The 13,371-nt window shown below is 49.7% G+C and overlaps 1 protein-coding gene across 2 annotated transcripts; it reads left to right on the top strand.

Moving 5' to 3' along the window:
* The first annotated feature begins 725 nt into the window (after positions 1 to 725).
* LOC103171406 (granulocyte-macrophage colony-stimulating factor receptor subunit alpha-like) lies at positions 726 to 13,229 on the top strand. 2 transcript variants are annotated; one of them, XM_029080134.2, is made up of 10 exons: positions 726 to 835; positions 5,176 to 5,271; positions 7,082 to 7,205; positions 7,783 to 7,943; positions 8,323 to 8,456; positions 9,514 to 9,534; positions 10,332 to 10,482; positions 11,550 to 11,646; positions 11,947 to 12,028; positions 13,076 to 13,229. In XM_029080134.2, exons 1-10 carry the CDS (start codon positions 826 to 828, stop codon positions 13,151 to 13,153), a joined length of 954 nt encoding a protein of 317 aa, XP_028935967.1. In that variant the 5' UTR covers positions 726 to 825; the 3' UTR covers positions 13,154 to 13,229. The 2 variants fall into 2 exon arrangements, with proteins under 2 accessions (XP_028935967.1, XP_028935966.1); XM_029080133.2 differs by having other exon boundaries at positions 8,311 to 8,456.
* The last annotated feature ends 142 nt before the right edge of the window (positions 13,230 to 13,371 follow it).

Raw genomic sequence — 13,371 nt, 5'->3', positions numbered from 1 at the left:
ATAAAATAATTGTAGTATTTACTCTGTGCCAGGCACTCTACTGAGTGCTGGGGAGGATACAAGCAAATCGGGCTGGACACAGGGATTGAAGGCCCATTTTAGAGTTGAGGAAATTGGGGCACAGAGAATAATATGATAATAATGGTGGTTCCTATCAAGTGCTCACTGTATGCCAAGCACCAATCTAAGCAATAAGGTAGAAGTAAGATCATCAGGTGGGACACAGTCCCTCCTGGGGTACTAAGAGGGAGGACCGATATTGAACCCCCATTTTCAAGTGAGACCCAGAAAAGTCACCCAAGTTCACCCAGCAGGCACGTGGCAGAGTCGGAATTAGAACCCAGGTCCTCTGACTCCCAGACCCGTATTCCCTCCGCTAGCCCACTCTCTTTCCCTAAAGCGGATCAACCCCGATTAATTAAAGTAGGGCATCTCTCTGCCTCCTGATTCCAGAAGCCCCTATCCATTGGTCCCACTCTTCAGGAATATGACATCTGGATGTTTGGATTCCTGGAGGGATGGCCCGAGCGGTGAAAGTTTGGACGGGATATGACAACATCCGGTGTCCCCCTTCTCCCCCCTCCATCCGGCCCAAATTCAACCACTCTCCTCTCTGACCACGGTGACTGTCGAGTGATGGCTGGAGGGCAAGAAAGCCAGAAGTGGGAGAGGGGGGGAGGAGACAGAAAAACCTAGTGACTCATAATTTCCCTTTAAATACCGCCGGTTTTCCGTCCAGGAGAGCTCCGGGCCAGAGGAGAGGCTGAGCGGCCGATCTTTGACTGACCAGTGACCAGGGGACAGGCGGCTTGAAGGCAGGGCAGGATGGTCTGGGGTAAGTCGAGATTTTGGGAGCGGGAGCTCAGATAACCCCGAAAAACATCCATTTCCAAAGGTTGGCAGTCAGAGAAACAGCGTGGTGTAGTGGTTAGAGCACGGGCCTGGGAGTCAGAAGGTCATGGGTTCTGTTCCTGACTCGGCCACTTGTGTGTGGTATGAGCTTGGACAAGTCAGTTTCCTTCTCTGGGCCTCAGTTCCCTCATCTGTAAAATGGGGATGGAGATCTGTGAGCCCCAAGTGGGACAGGAACTGTGTCCTACCTGAAAAACTTGTATCTATCCCTGTGCTTAACAAATGCCATAATTATTATTATTATTACCTGGACATTGTCCTGATTTTATGGTTGGGAAGGAAGGAGAGGGAGAGGAAGGTCAAGGAGTCTGGTGAAGGAGAAAAGCTTGCTTTAAGGGAGTTTTCAATCTACGGGGAGAGACAGATATTAAAATAATTATAGTACTCGTTAAGCACTTACTATGTGCCAAGCACTCCTCTCAGCCCAAGTGAATCAGGTTGAACACATTCCCTGTCCCACATGAGGCTCACAGTCTAAGTAGGAGGGAAAACAAGTATTGAATCCCCATGTAACCGATGAGGAAACTGAGGCCCAGAGAAGTGAAGTGACTCAGCCCAAGATCACACAGCGGCAAGTCCCGGAGCTGAGATTAGAACCCAGGTCCTCTGACTCCCAGGCCCGGGCTCTTTCCACTAGGCCACGCTCTTCCTGGTCCATCCATCCATCAGTCATATATTTTGAGCGCTTACTGTGTGCACTCTACTGAGCGCTTGAGAGAATACAGTAGAGTCAGTGGATGAATCCCTGCCCCCTGGGAGGTTAAAATCCACAGTGAGGAGATGGACAATAAAATAAATTACAGGTAGCCTAAAGAATGCTACAAAAGTGGTCATTCATTCAATCATATTTATTAAGCGCTTACTGTGTGCAGAGCACTGTACTAAGCCCCTGGGGGAGTGCAAGAGAACAGAGTTGGTTGACAAGTTCCCTGCTCACAAGGAGCTGATTAATTATTAAAGGATTCTAGACTTTCAGCTCGATATGGGAGGGAAAGATATCTGCCGATTCTGTCGATTTAGACTCTCCCAAGTGCTTAGCGCACAAGGTAAGCGCTCAGTAAGTACACCTGTGAATGATTCGGAGGTTAAGGAGAGGAAGGAGGCTAGGCTGCAGATCAAGAGAGTTTCCGTTACATCTAATGCAGGAGTCATTATTGGAGTGTATGGAGTCATCTAGACTGTAAGCTCGTTGTGGGCAGGGAATGGGTCTGTGAATTGTACTCTCCCAAGCGCTTAGTAAAGTGCTATGCACACAATAAGTGCAAATACGATTGAATGAATGAATGAGCAAAGTGTCCTGCAGGGAAGAAGGAGGGAGAGGTTTGAAACTCAAATACTTTGAATGGTATTTGTTAAGTGCTAAATACGGTGCTCGGCACTGGTGTAGATCCAAGCTAATCAGGTTGGACACAGTCCATGTCCCACATGAGGCTCACAGTCTTCATCCCCTTTTTCCAGATGAGGAAACTGAGGCCCAGAGAAGTGGAGTGACTCGTCCAACGTCACCCAGCCAGATGCGTGGCTGAGCCGGGATGAGAATCCAGGTCCTCTGACTCCCGGGCCCCGGGCTCCACCCCCTAGGCCACGCTGCTTCTCGGGTTCTCGGTTCCTTTCCCAGGGACTCTTGTCCCGAGACGCTGTGGTGTGTCGGTGTAGGGAACAGAAAGCTGATGAAAGAGGAAAGGAAACTGGGTGAGAGTAAGTAAGAGTAAGATCAAATTAGCAAGGAAGAGGCGGGGAGAAGAGGAAAGAGGACCCGAATAAAACAGCAGAAAGTTTGACAGGGAAAGCTGAGAGGCGATCAGCACCGCTTTCCATCGGCTTTAAAGCCCTCTTTCACCTTGGCCCCTCCTACCTCACCTCATTTCTCTCCTACTTCAACCCAGCCCACACACTTCACTCCTCTAATACCAACCTTCTCACTGTGCCTCCGTCTCGTCTCTCTCTCCGCGGACCTCTCGCCCAAGTCCTGTCTCTGGCCTGGAACGCCCTCCCTCCTCAAATCTGACAGATAATAACCCTCTCCCCCTTTCCAAGCCTTATTGAAGACCCATCTCCTCCAAGAGGCCTTCCCTCACTAAGTCCTTTCCTCCTCTCCCACTCCCTTTCTTTGTCACCGTGACTTGAAGTACAAATTGCCCCCCGCAGCCCCACAGCGTTTATTTTACATACCCATAACTGATTTATTTAAATTTATTTATAGTAACAAATGATTAATTGACTGAGGGTCCAGGGCCAACTCAGACTGGTTAAAATCCCCCGCCTACCCCAGCAAAGGCCAGGCCGATTTGTTTACTTGGGTATTTCTGAGAAATCAAAGCGGTCAGGTTCACATGCTAAAAACACAGGGCAAGCGGCTGATTGATCATTACCAAAGAACGCTTAACTGAAGTTAGCACATGCTACAAAAACTGCACAGAACCAAGCCAGCGGACCACAAAAGCACTTCCCTGTTCTCGTTATGAGAAAATTTCCCTTCCTTTCTGTCAGCTAAGAATATTCCCAACTCTGAAAAGTCCCGAAAGGAATCCCTCCCCCACTAGATTGTCTCGTTTCCTGAACTCTAAAACTCTTCCTCTAGACTGGAAACATCTGTAGAGCAGGGATCGTGTCCAGTAGACTGTATTTATTTGTTCATTTGTTCATTCAGTCGTATCTACTGAGTGCTGACCGTATCAAGTGCTTGGGGGAGTACAGTATAACGATAAGCGGTCACATTCTCTGCCCCCGGTGAGCTTACAGTCTTTAGAGGACGAGGTTACAGTCCAGCTAGAGTCGTACCCTCCCAAGCGCTTAGTACAGTGCCAGTGCACACAGTTAGTGCTCACTAAATACCACTGACTGACTGACTACCCTCCCGGCCTCTTAGGTCACTTTCCTCATCAGTAAAAGTGAAATTAAATGCATGTTCCCCTTCCCCTTTAGACCGTGAGGTCTGGCAGAGATGGAAACGTGTCTGCTAATTCTATTATGTGGTGCTCTCCCGAGTGCTCAGTATAGTGAGCGCTCTCCCAAGCGCTCTCTCTCTCTCTCCGCTTGCCTGCCGTGTTTGACCCCGGCCAAGTCACTTCGCTGCCCCGGGCCTCAGTTACCTCGTCTGTGAAATGGGGATGGAGACTGCGAGCCCCACGTGGGGCAGCCCTCTAGACGGTGATCTCACTGGGGGCAGGGGTTGTCACTGTTTAGTGTTTCCCAAGCGCTCTGCACACGGTAAGAGCGTAATGACTACGATCGAATGAATGAATGGCAGGGGCTGTGTCCAACCCGATTAACTCGTACGTACTGCAGCGCTTAGTAGAGTCCCCCGGCACATAGTAAGTGCTTACCAAGCACCAGAAAAACAAAAGAAAGGTGCTAAACCATATGAAAGGCCATCAACCTTCGAGGGTTGATTTCTAGCCGGTTTGGGGTTATGCGGTTTTGGTGATGCTGGGGATTTGAATAAGACTCTAGGAAGTGGCTCCTCCCGGTGGTGACGGGCTGCGACTGCAGTTAATCCCTCCTCCCCCCGGGGTTGGCAACAAAAAAATGAAAATAAAATAATAAAACTAATCATCGTACTTGTTAAGCGCTTACTGTAATAATTGTGGTGTTTGTTAAGCACTAGCTGAAGACTCAACGTGGGGTGGATAGAAGCGGATCGGGTTGGACAAAAGCCATGTCCCCTGCAGGGCTCACAGTCCCAATCCCCATTTTACAGATGAGGTAACTGAGGCCCGGAGGGGTGAAGTGATTTGCCCAAGGACACACAGCAGATAAGCGGGAGAGCCGGGATTAGAACCCGGTCTTTCTGACTCCCAGGCCCGGGCTCTATCCACTGCACCTTGCTGCTGTCCTAAGCACTGGGGTGGATACAAGCTAATCGGGTTGGAACCGATCCCTGTCCCACATGAAGCTCACAGTCTCAATCCCCACTGAGCTCGTTGTGGGCAGGAATGTGTCTTGGTTGTTATATCGTACTCTCCCAAGCGCTTAGTACAGGGCAGTGCACGCAGTAAGCACTCAATAAATACGATTGAATGATGAATGAATGAACAGGAGAGATTCAGGGAAGGGGGGACGGAGGTGGACGTCGTGACAGGAGCTGGGAGCTGAGGAGGGAGAGCGAGTGCGGACCCTGGAGCCGGAGGGCGAGGCTGGCTCTGGATCGGATTTCCGAGACGTCGCTCCGGGGGGTGTCCGGACTGGAAACCCCCTTTCCCTCACCCTCGCCGGATCTCAGTGGTCACTGCCAACTGCTGCTCTTTCCGGCCTCCCTGGCAGGTGGCGGGCCGTCTTCCCCGAGGGATTCCTTGCTGAGCGGACTCTGCTGGGCCGTGCTGCTCTGGGCCGTGGGAGGACTGACCTCCGCTCAGTCTGGTAAGATCACCCTTCTACTGCCCCCTTCTCCCAGCCGGTTGGATTCCCTCATGCCCGGGAATGATAAGAATCATGATAATGAAAATAAGAAGAAGAAGAAACAGTAATATCTGCTACGCGCTTACTATGTGCCAGACACTATACTTAGTGCTGGGGTAGGTGCAAGCTAATCACTCAATCATTTTGATCGATCAGTCATATTTATTGAGCACTTACTATGGGCAGAGCGTTGTACTAGGCGCTTGGGAGAGTTCACACGACAGAATCCGGTTGGACCTAGACCCTGGCCCACATTCATTCATTCAGTCATATTTATTGAGCGCTTGCTGTTTGTAGAGCACCTTACTAAGCGCTTGGAAAGTATAATTCAGCAATAAAGAGAGTCAATCCCTGCCCACAACCATCTTACTAGTCTAGAGGACTCCAATATGCTCCAAAATGCTGTGAAGATGGGGTTCATAGTCTTAATCCCCATTTTACAGATGAGCAAATTGAGGCTCAGAGAAGTGGTGACGTTCCCATGGTCATACTGCAGACAGGTGGCGGAACCGGGATTAGAACCCAGATCCTCTGATTCTCAAGCTCGGACTCTATCCCCTAAGCTATGCTGCTTACTGTGGGTGTGAAATGTATCTGTTATATTGTTGTATCGGACTCTCCCAAGCGCTTCGTACGGTGCTCTTTACACGGTAAGCCCTCAATACATACAGTTGATTGATTCAGAGCCCCATAAATACCACTGATTCCTTGATTGATTCCGAGTTGGTATTTCATCCCCATTTTACAGATGAGGAAACTGAGTCACGGGTGAAGTAGCTTCCCAAGCCTTCACAGGAGGCAACTCACAGAGGCAGGATTAATATTATTCATTCAATAGTATTTATTGAGCGCTTACTATGCGCAGAGCACTGTACTAAGTGCTTGGAATGAACAAGTCGGCAACAGATAGAGACGGTCCCTGCCGTTTGACGGGCTTGCGGTCTAATCGGGGGAGACGGACAGACGAGAACGACGGCAATAAATAGAGTCAAGGGGAAGAACATCTCGTAAAAACAATGGCAACTAAATAGAATCGAGGCGATGTACATTTCATTAGCAAAATAAATAGGGTAATGAAAATATATACAGTTGAGCAGACGAGTACTGTTAATAGTAATGGTATTTGTTAAGTGCTTACTAAGTGCCAAGCACTGTTCTAAGCTCTGGGGTAGGTACAAGGGCATCAAGTTGGACACATGGGGCTCACACTCTTAATCCTCATTTTATAGATGAGGTCACTGAAGCCCAGAGAATTAAGGGACTTGCCCAAGGTCACCCAGCAGACAGGTGGCAGAGGCGCGATTAGAACCCCCGGCCTCCGACTCCCAAGCTCGAGCTCTTTCCATTAGGCCGCCCCGCTTCCCTACCGTCTGCAAAGCACCGTACTGAGCTCTCGTTATGGTACAACGGCTGCGATCCCTCTCCACAAGGAGCTTACGATCTTGGGAGGGAGACGGACGGGACACATCGGATAGTGCAGACAGGAAGAAGGGAAAGTGGAGCTGGTGACTGAACGGAGGAAAGCTCACCAGCGGAAGAGGGATTTCGGAAGGGCTTTAAAGCTGAGGAGAGCCGAGGTCTCGCCCAAGATCCCACGGCAGACAGGTGGCAGAGCCGGGATCGGAACCCACGTCCTCCGACTCCCGGGCCTGGGCTCTTTCCATCAGACCACACTGCTTCTGCCTTGGTCAGTGCAAATGTCCCCGGCTAACAGATTATGAGAACTGTTTTCGTCAGTACCTACTTTTTTTTCCTTTCTGTGTCTTCCCAGACAACAACGAAGGATGTGAAATCCCTATCACCTGTCGGGTTTACAACGTCACCTTCATGAATTGCACTTGGGATATCGCTGAGGACAAAGACATACAGCATTACCTGTACATAGAACCTTCCCAGTGAGTGCGAACTAGACCTCTTTTTGGTTTTATTTAATGACGTTGGTTAAGCCTGAGAGTCAGAGGACCTGGATTCTAATTCCAGCTCTGCCCAGTGCTTGCTGCGTGACATTGGACAAGTCGTTTAACTGTGCCTCACTTCTATTCTCCCTACAATTTAGACCCGGAGTCCCATGCGGGACAGGGACTGTGCCTAAACTAACGAACTTATATCTGGCCCAGAGCTTAGAACGGTGTTTGACACGTAGTAAGCACTTAACAAATACGATTAAGAAATAAAGCGCTTACTGCCTGTCAGGTAATCTAATAAGCGCTGGGGGATAGATGCAAGCTAATCAGGTTGGACACAGTCCCTGTCCCACATGGGGCTCACGGTCTTAATCCGCATCTTACAGACGAGGGAACTGAGGCACGGACAAGTGAAGCGACTTGTCCAAGGCCGCACAGCCGACAAGTGGCGGAGCCGGGATTAGAACCCGAGACCTTCTGACTCCAGGGCCCGGTCTCTAGCCACTAAGCTACATGGTCCCCCTCCGGCTTGGATGGAGCCTTTATTATAGACCTTTGGCTATTTCAGGGAATGTTTGACGTACACCACCGATATTCAAGGACGGAACGTCGGATGTCACTTTGATAACGTACCAAAAGAACAGAAGATTTATTTTCTCATGGCAAGCGTGAGGAACGAAACGGCAGAATGGATGAATAGAACGTTTACAGAAATGATGGATGAATATGGTAATCTTTCCATTGAAGTCTCATCGTGCATTCCAAAAGCCTGACTCTTGCTAATGCTGGCGCTTTCATTTATATCGATCTCCTGACTGCTTAGGAATGCATCATTTCACACCCACACCTTTATCCCTCAAGCAACCTCCAACTGTGGATCTCTCGTCCACGAATTCAGTCAGTCAGTCAGTCAGTCAGTCAGTCACACCGTGGTATTTATTGCCTCAGTTACTTCATCTGTAAAATGGGGATTGAGAGGGTAAGCCCCTCATGGGACAACCTGATTACCTTATATCTACCTCACCGCTTAGTACAGTGCTTGGCACCTAGTAAGCGCTTTGCAAATACCATAATTACTGCTATGACTAGATTTCAGTTCGCTTTTCAGAAATTTTCAATCCACCGAGGAATATTACTGTGAACTGCTCTGAATCCAATTGCCTCATATCCTGGCACGAGCCAGAAAGCAGAAGAGCACTACAAGCGTATTACTTCGGCTTTGAAATCAGTATCCTGAAAAAGGTATGAGCTCTCTTTCCCGGAGTTCCCGATAATATGTATCCACCGTCCCAGCTGGCTGGCCATAGTAGTACTAATAATTGCATTTATTAGAGAAGCAGCATGGCTCAGTGGAAAGAGCACGGGCCCTGGAATCAGGACTCATGAGTTCGAATCCCCGCTCTGCCACTTGTCGGCTGTGTGACTGTGGGCAAGTCACTTAACTTCTCTGTGCCTCAGTTCCCTCATCTGTAAAATGGGGATTAAGACTGTGAGCCCCACGTGGGACAACTTGCTTCCCCTATGTCTACCCAGCGCTTAGAACAGTGCTCGGCACATAGTAAGCGCTTAACAAATACCAACATTTATTAATGGTCCCAGCTGGCTGGCCATAGTAGTACTAATAATTGTATTTATTAATGGGTTCCTCAAAAAAACCCCACCAAAAAACAGTCCCTCCCTTCCCGGACCACCTTCTTGCTCTAGTCTGTCAGCTAGTTGTGGGCAGGGAATGTGTCTGCCTGCTCTGTGGGGTTGGACTCTCCCAAGCGCTTGGGAACGGTGCTCTGCACACAGTAAGCGCTCGGTAAGCACCGTCGATTGCGTGACTGATTCCTCTGCTCGGCAGGTTTCTCGGCCGGGACCTCCCTGTATCCTCTCCCTCTCTCCTCGGGACCACCACTTGGGTCTCCTCCCTGTCACCGTCACCCCATCTTACAGATCAGGAAATTGAGGCCCAGAGAAGTCGACTGACTGGCCTGCAGGCAAGTGGTAGGGCCAGGATTAGAACCCAAGCCCCGTGAGTCCCAGACCCGGGATCTTTCTAGTCCAGAATGTGACACCTTCCTACCCCGACCCCCTCCCGTCGGAGAACTGACTGTGCTCGCCCAAGGGGGAGCCTACTACATAGCACAGACCCCTCATGGATCCCTTCACTCAGGACACTGGGTGCAGCACTGGGGAAATTAGTTGGGCAAAGAGATGAGCCGATGGCAGGGGGATTCATTAGGTCTGATTAACAATCCAAGGAGAATGTGTTTAAGATTCTGGAAAAATGACTTGGTTTCCCTGTCTTTCTTAGGTTGGCAATTCCTCAGAGAAAGTGAGTATGCTCTTCATTTTCTACCCCCAGCTCAGAGGTTAAGCCTAGTTAACCTTCACTGTAAACTCATTGTGGGCAGGCAGTGTGTCTGTTTACTCTTGTACCGTACTCTCCCAAGCCCCAGTTTCCGTCGGACGTGGAGGTGGATGGGCAACCTCTGGAGGTTTCCGAGGAGTGGGGAAACATGGACTGAAGAATTGTGTGGAAAAATGATGTGTTAAGCAGAGTAAAGTGAACTGGAGTGGGGAGAGACAGGAGATAATCAGGTCCCACGTGGGGCTCACATAAGTAGGAGGAACTACAGGAATCGAATCCCTATTTTATAGCAGAGGGAACTGAGGCCCAAAGAAATGAACCGACCCGCCCAAAGTGACCCAGCAGGCAAGTGACGTAATCGGGATTAAAACCCACGTCCTCGGACTCCCAAGCCTTGGTTCACTTCACTTCTCTGGGGCTCAGTTCCCTCATCTGTAAAATGGGGATTAAGACTGAGAGCCCTGTGTGGGAAATAGTCTCACCCGATTAGTTGGAATCTACCCCAGGGCTTATTTCATTGCGGGGTACATTGTGAGGATCTAAACAAATATCATAAGCAAAACAAAAAAAATCCAAGAGCTTATTAAAAGGCTGAAAGCCTGGAGGGTAGGGATCGAATCTCCCAACTCTATCGCGCTCTCGGGAACATTTAGTACTGTGCTCTGCACACAAGAGACGCTCCACAAATACTATGATTCGATTGAAAGCATCGTCAGAGGCCAGTGCAGATGTGGCAAAGGGATTTTCTTTCGTTTTCCAAGGTTGTCACGTCAACTGAGTCAGGTCATCAAACGGAGACCTTCTACAACTACAACAGTTACGATCGACGATTCAAGTATATTCTGCGAGTGCGTGCGGTCTATGATCGGAGTCCCCTAGTTAAGGGCATTTGGAGCGATCCCATAGAGTTTGGTAAGTCACCGCCTTCTTCAGCCCACAAAGGCCGAATCAATCTGAACCGGGGCTTGGGTCTTTCTGATCTTCCTTGGATTCTCCTCACCGCTGCCCACCACCTCAACTACAGTTCACGTTTTTCTCATCTATTCGTAACACAAATGAGTCAGTAACTTGGTCTGCGGCATTTCCGGGGGCTCCGTTGCTTCCTCTCTTTGTTTCCCTCTGGTTCCCGCTCCCCACTTCCTGCTCCATTTTTTTTTAATGGTATTTGTAGTACAGGTTAATCAGCTCGGACTGAGTCCCCGCCCCACGTAAATAAATAAATTACGGATAGGGAGGTAAGAGCTGTGGGGCTGAGGGAGGCGATATGTACTGGATCAATCCATCCATCCTTCAGTCCTATTTATTGAGCTCTTTCCATTTGCAGAGCACTGTACTAAGCGCTTGGGAGAGCACCACAACCTAACAGACACAAAGCTCAAGTAGGAGGGAGAACAGATACTGAACCCACATTTTGTCATCATTATTATTGATGTTATCATCGTCAACATTATTTAGTATATGTATTAGCCCCTTACTGTGTTTAAAGCACTGTGCTAAGCACTGGTGTAGATACAAGTTAATCAGGACAGACCCAGTCCCTGGTCGTCCTGGGTCTAACAGTCTAAGCAGGAGGGAGATCAGGGTTTGAACCAGTGCTCTGCACATAGTAAGCACTCAATAAATATAATGGATTGATCTATTGATTGTCCCACATGGGGCTCACAGACGGTTATTGAGTTCTCATTTTCTGATTAAGATTTTCATTATGATATTTGTAGAGCACTTACTATGTGTCAAGCACCCTTCTGAGCGCTCTCTCTCCCCGTGAATTCCAGCTTTAAAGGGATTCGGATGTGCGCACTCTGCCTCGTTGGGACGGTGCTCGGAGCACCAACATCTTTAAGCATTTCAGGGTGGCGTCGGCAGAGTTGGTGGGGGGATGAGGGGAGACAGAGGGACTGCCCTCCACCTCCATATGGAGGGCACCCCCCAGGACCCCTTTCCCCGAAACAGTCATCACGTGACTTCTCGCCCACCAGGTTCCGGAGAGCAGCCTGGGAGCCCGTGGTTGGTCTGGGTGCTGGTGGTCTTTGGGAGCCTTGTGTTCGCCCTGGGCATCATCTGCCTCTGGAAAAGGTAATGGGATTTGGGAATCGTGCTATTCCCTCCCTCCCTCCCTCCCCTGCTTCAAAATTCCACACCCAAACTGGGGTAAAAATCAGAGGCAACAGAACAGAGTTGGGAGACCCATCCCCTGCCCACAACGAGCTTACAATCTAGAGGGGGGAATGCAGGTGCTGAAATAAATTCCGCATATGGACATCAGTGCTGTGGGGCTGAGGGAAAGGGGGGGAAGAAAGGGTGCACATCCAGGGTTTGGGGTGATTCCCTAACCTCATAGCACTTTTCCCTGTTTCCTCTCTTCTCCCACCCTAGTCTTGTGCTGAAAAGATTGTTTCCTCGGGTTCCACAAATAAAGGACAAGATCAGCGACTTTGCCCAGCCACAGAACAGCCACGTAAGTGCTGCCTGGGCCCGGGCCCTGATCGATGCGGAGATCGAACTGTGAATCGATGGGATTTATTGAGCACTTACTTTGTGCAGAGCACTGCACTGAACGCTTGGAAGAGTCCAATTCAACAGAGTTGATAGACACATTTCCTAACCGTAAGAGCTTAGAGAGTGAAGGGGGAGAAATCATTGAATCAATGGTATCGTTTGAGCACTTACTGTGTGCAGAGCCTCTGGATCCGGGAGCCAGAGGTCCTGGGTTCTAATTCCGGCCCCTACCGCTGGTCTGCCGCCGATGAGTTTCCTCTCTGGGCCTCAGTTCCCTCATCTGCAAAATGAGGATTCAACACCTGTTCTCCCTCCTGCTTAGACGGAGAACCCCGTGTGGGACCTGATTATCCTGTACCTTCCCCAGAGCTTAGTGCAGTTCTCGGCACAGAGTAAAACCAATAACGAATATCATAATTATTATGATTTGCCCTACCTCTGCTCCCTGACAGAAAGCATTTGCCAGGTAGGTGACCTGTCCCCCTTCTCCATCACACCCTTTTTTGCCAGACTCCGAGGAAGGGAATTATAATAATAATAATTGTGGTATTTGTTAAGCGCTTACTGTGTGCCAGGCCCATACTAAGCGCTGAGGGAGATACAAGTTAATCAGGCTGCTCACAGTCCCTGTCCCACATGGGGCTCCCGATCTTCATCTCCGTTTCACAGATGCCGTAACTGAGGTTCAGAGCAGCCTCGTGTAGCCACGAGGTTACACAGAGAGATTAGGAGCAGAGCAGGGATTGGAACCCGGGTCCTTCTGACTCCTAGTATGGGGCTCCATCCACTAGGCGATGCTGCTTCTCTGAAAAGAGAAATATCCCCCAGGAAAGATCTGTTTATTATTCTCGTACTCCCCCAAGCGCTTAGTACAGGGCTTTGCACATACTAAGTGCTCAATAAATACAACTGAGGGACGATTGACTGACCGCCCCCCTTCCCCGACCCCGGAACTCAGTCCTCCCTGACATAACCTCTCTCTTCCTGCCCATCTTCCTTCCTGCAGATCATCTGGGAGGAATTCAAACAGTCGCCGGAACAGTGCGAGGTCGAGTTGATCCGGTCCCAAGGGCCAAAGGCTTAACGTGGAGCCCGGGCCCGGGAGTCAGACCACCTGGGTTCTCGTCCCGAGTCCTCCCCACGTCTGCTGTGTGACCCTGGGCAAGTCGCTTCACTTCTCCGTGCCTCGGTTCCCTTATCGGCAAAATGGGGATGAAGACTGTGAGCCCCATGTGGGACAGGGACTGTGTCCTACCTGACTAACTTGTATCTAGCCCAGCGCTCAGTATTCATAAGAAGCAG

The sequence above is a fragment of the Ornithorhynchus anatinus genome, chromosome 15 (genome assembly GCF_004115215.2).
Source record: "Ornithorhynchus anatinus isolate Pmale09 chromosome 15, mOrnAna1.pri.v4, whole genome shotgun sequence".
Lineage (NCBI taxonomy): Eukaryota > Metazoa > Chordata > Mammalia > Monotremata > Ornithorhynchidae > Ornithorhynchus > Ornithorhynchus anatinus.
The sequence above is the reverse complement of the archived record's forward strand: the minus strand, read 5'-3'. Positions and strand labels throughout refer to the sequence as shown.

Excerpts from the sequence above, each read along its gene's own strand:
- LOC103171406 (XM_029080133.2), top strand. Across the intron at positions 5,272-7,081 it reads ACTGACCTCCGCTCAGTCTG|ACAACAACGAAGGATGTGAA; the intron begins GTAAGATCACCC and ends GTGTCTTCCCAG. Across the intron at positions 7,206-7,782 it reads CTGTACATAGAACCTTCCCA|GGAATGTTTGACGTACACCA; the intron begins GTGAGTGCGAAC and ends TGGCTATTTCAG.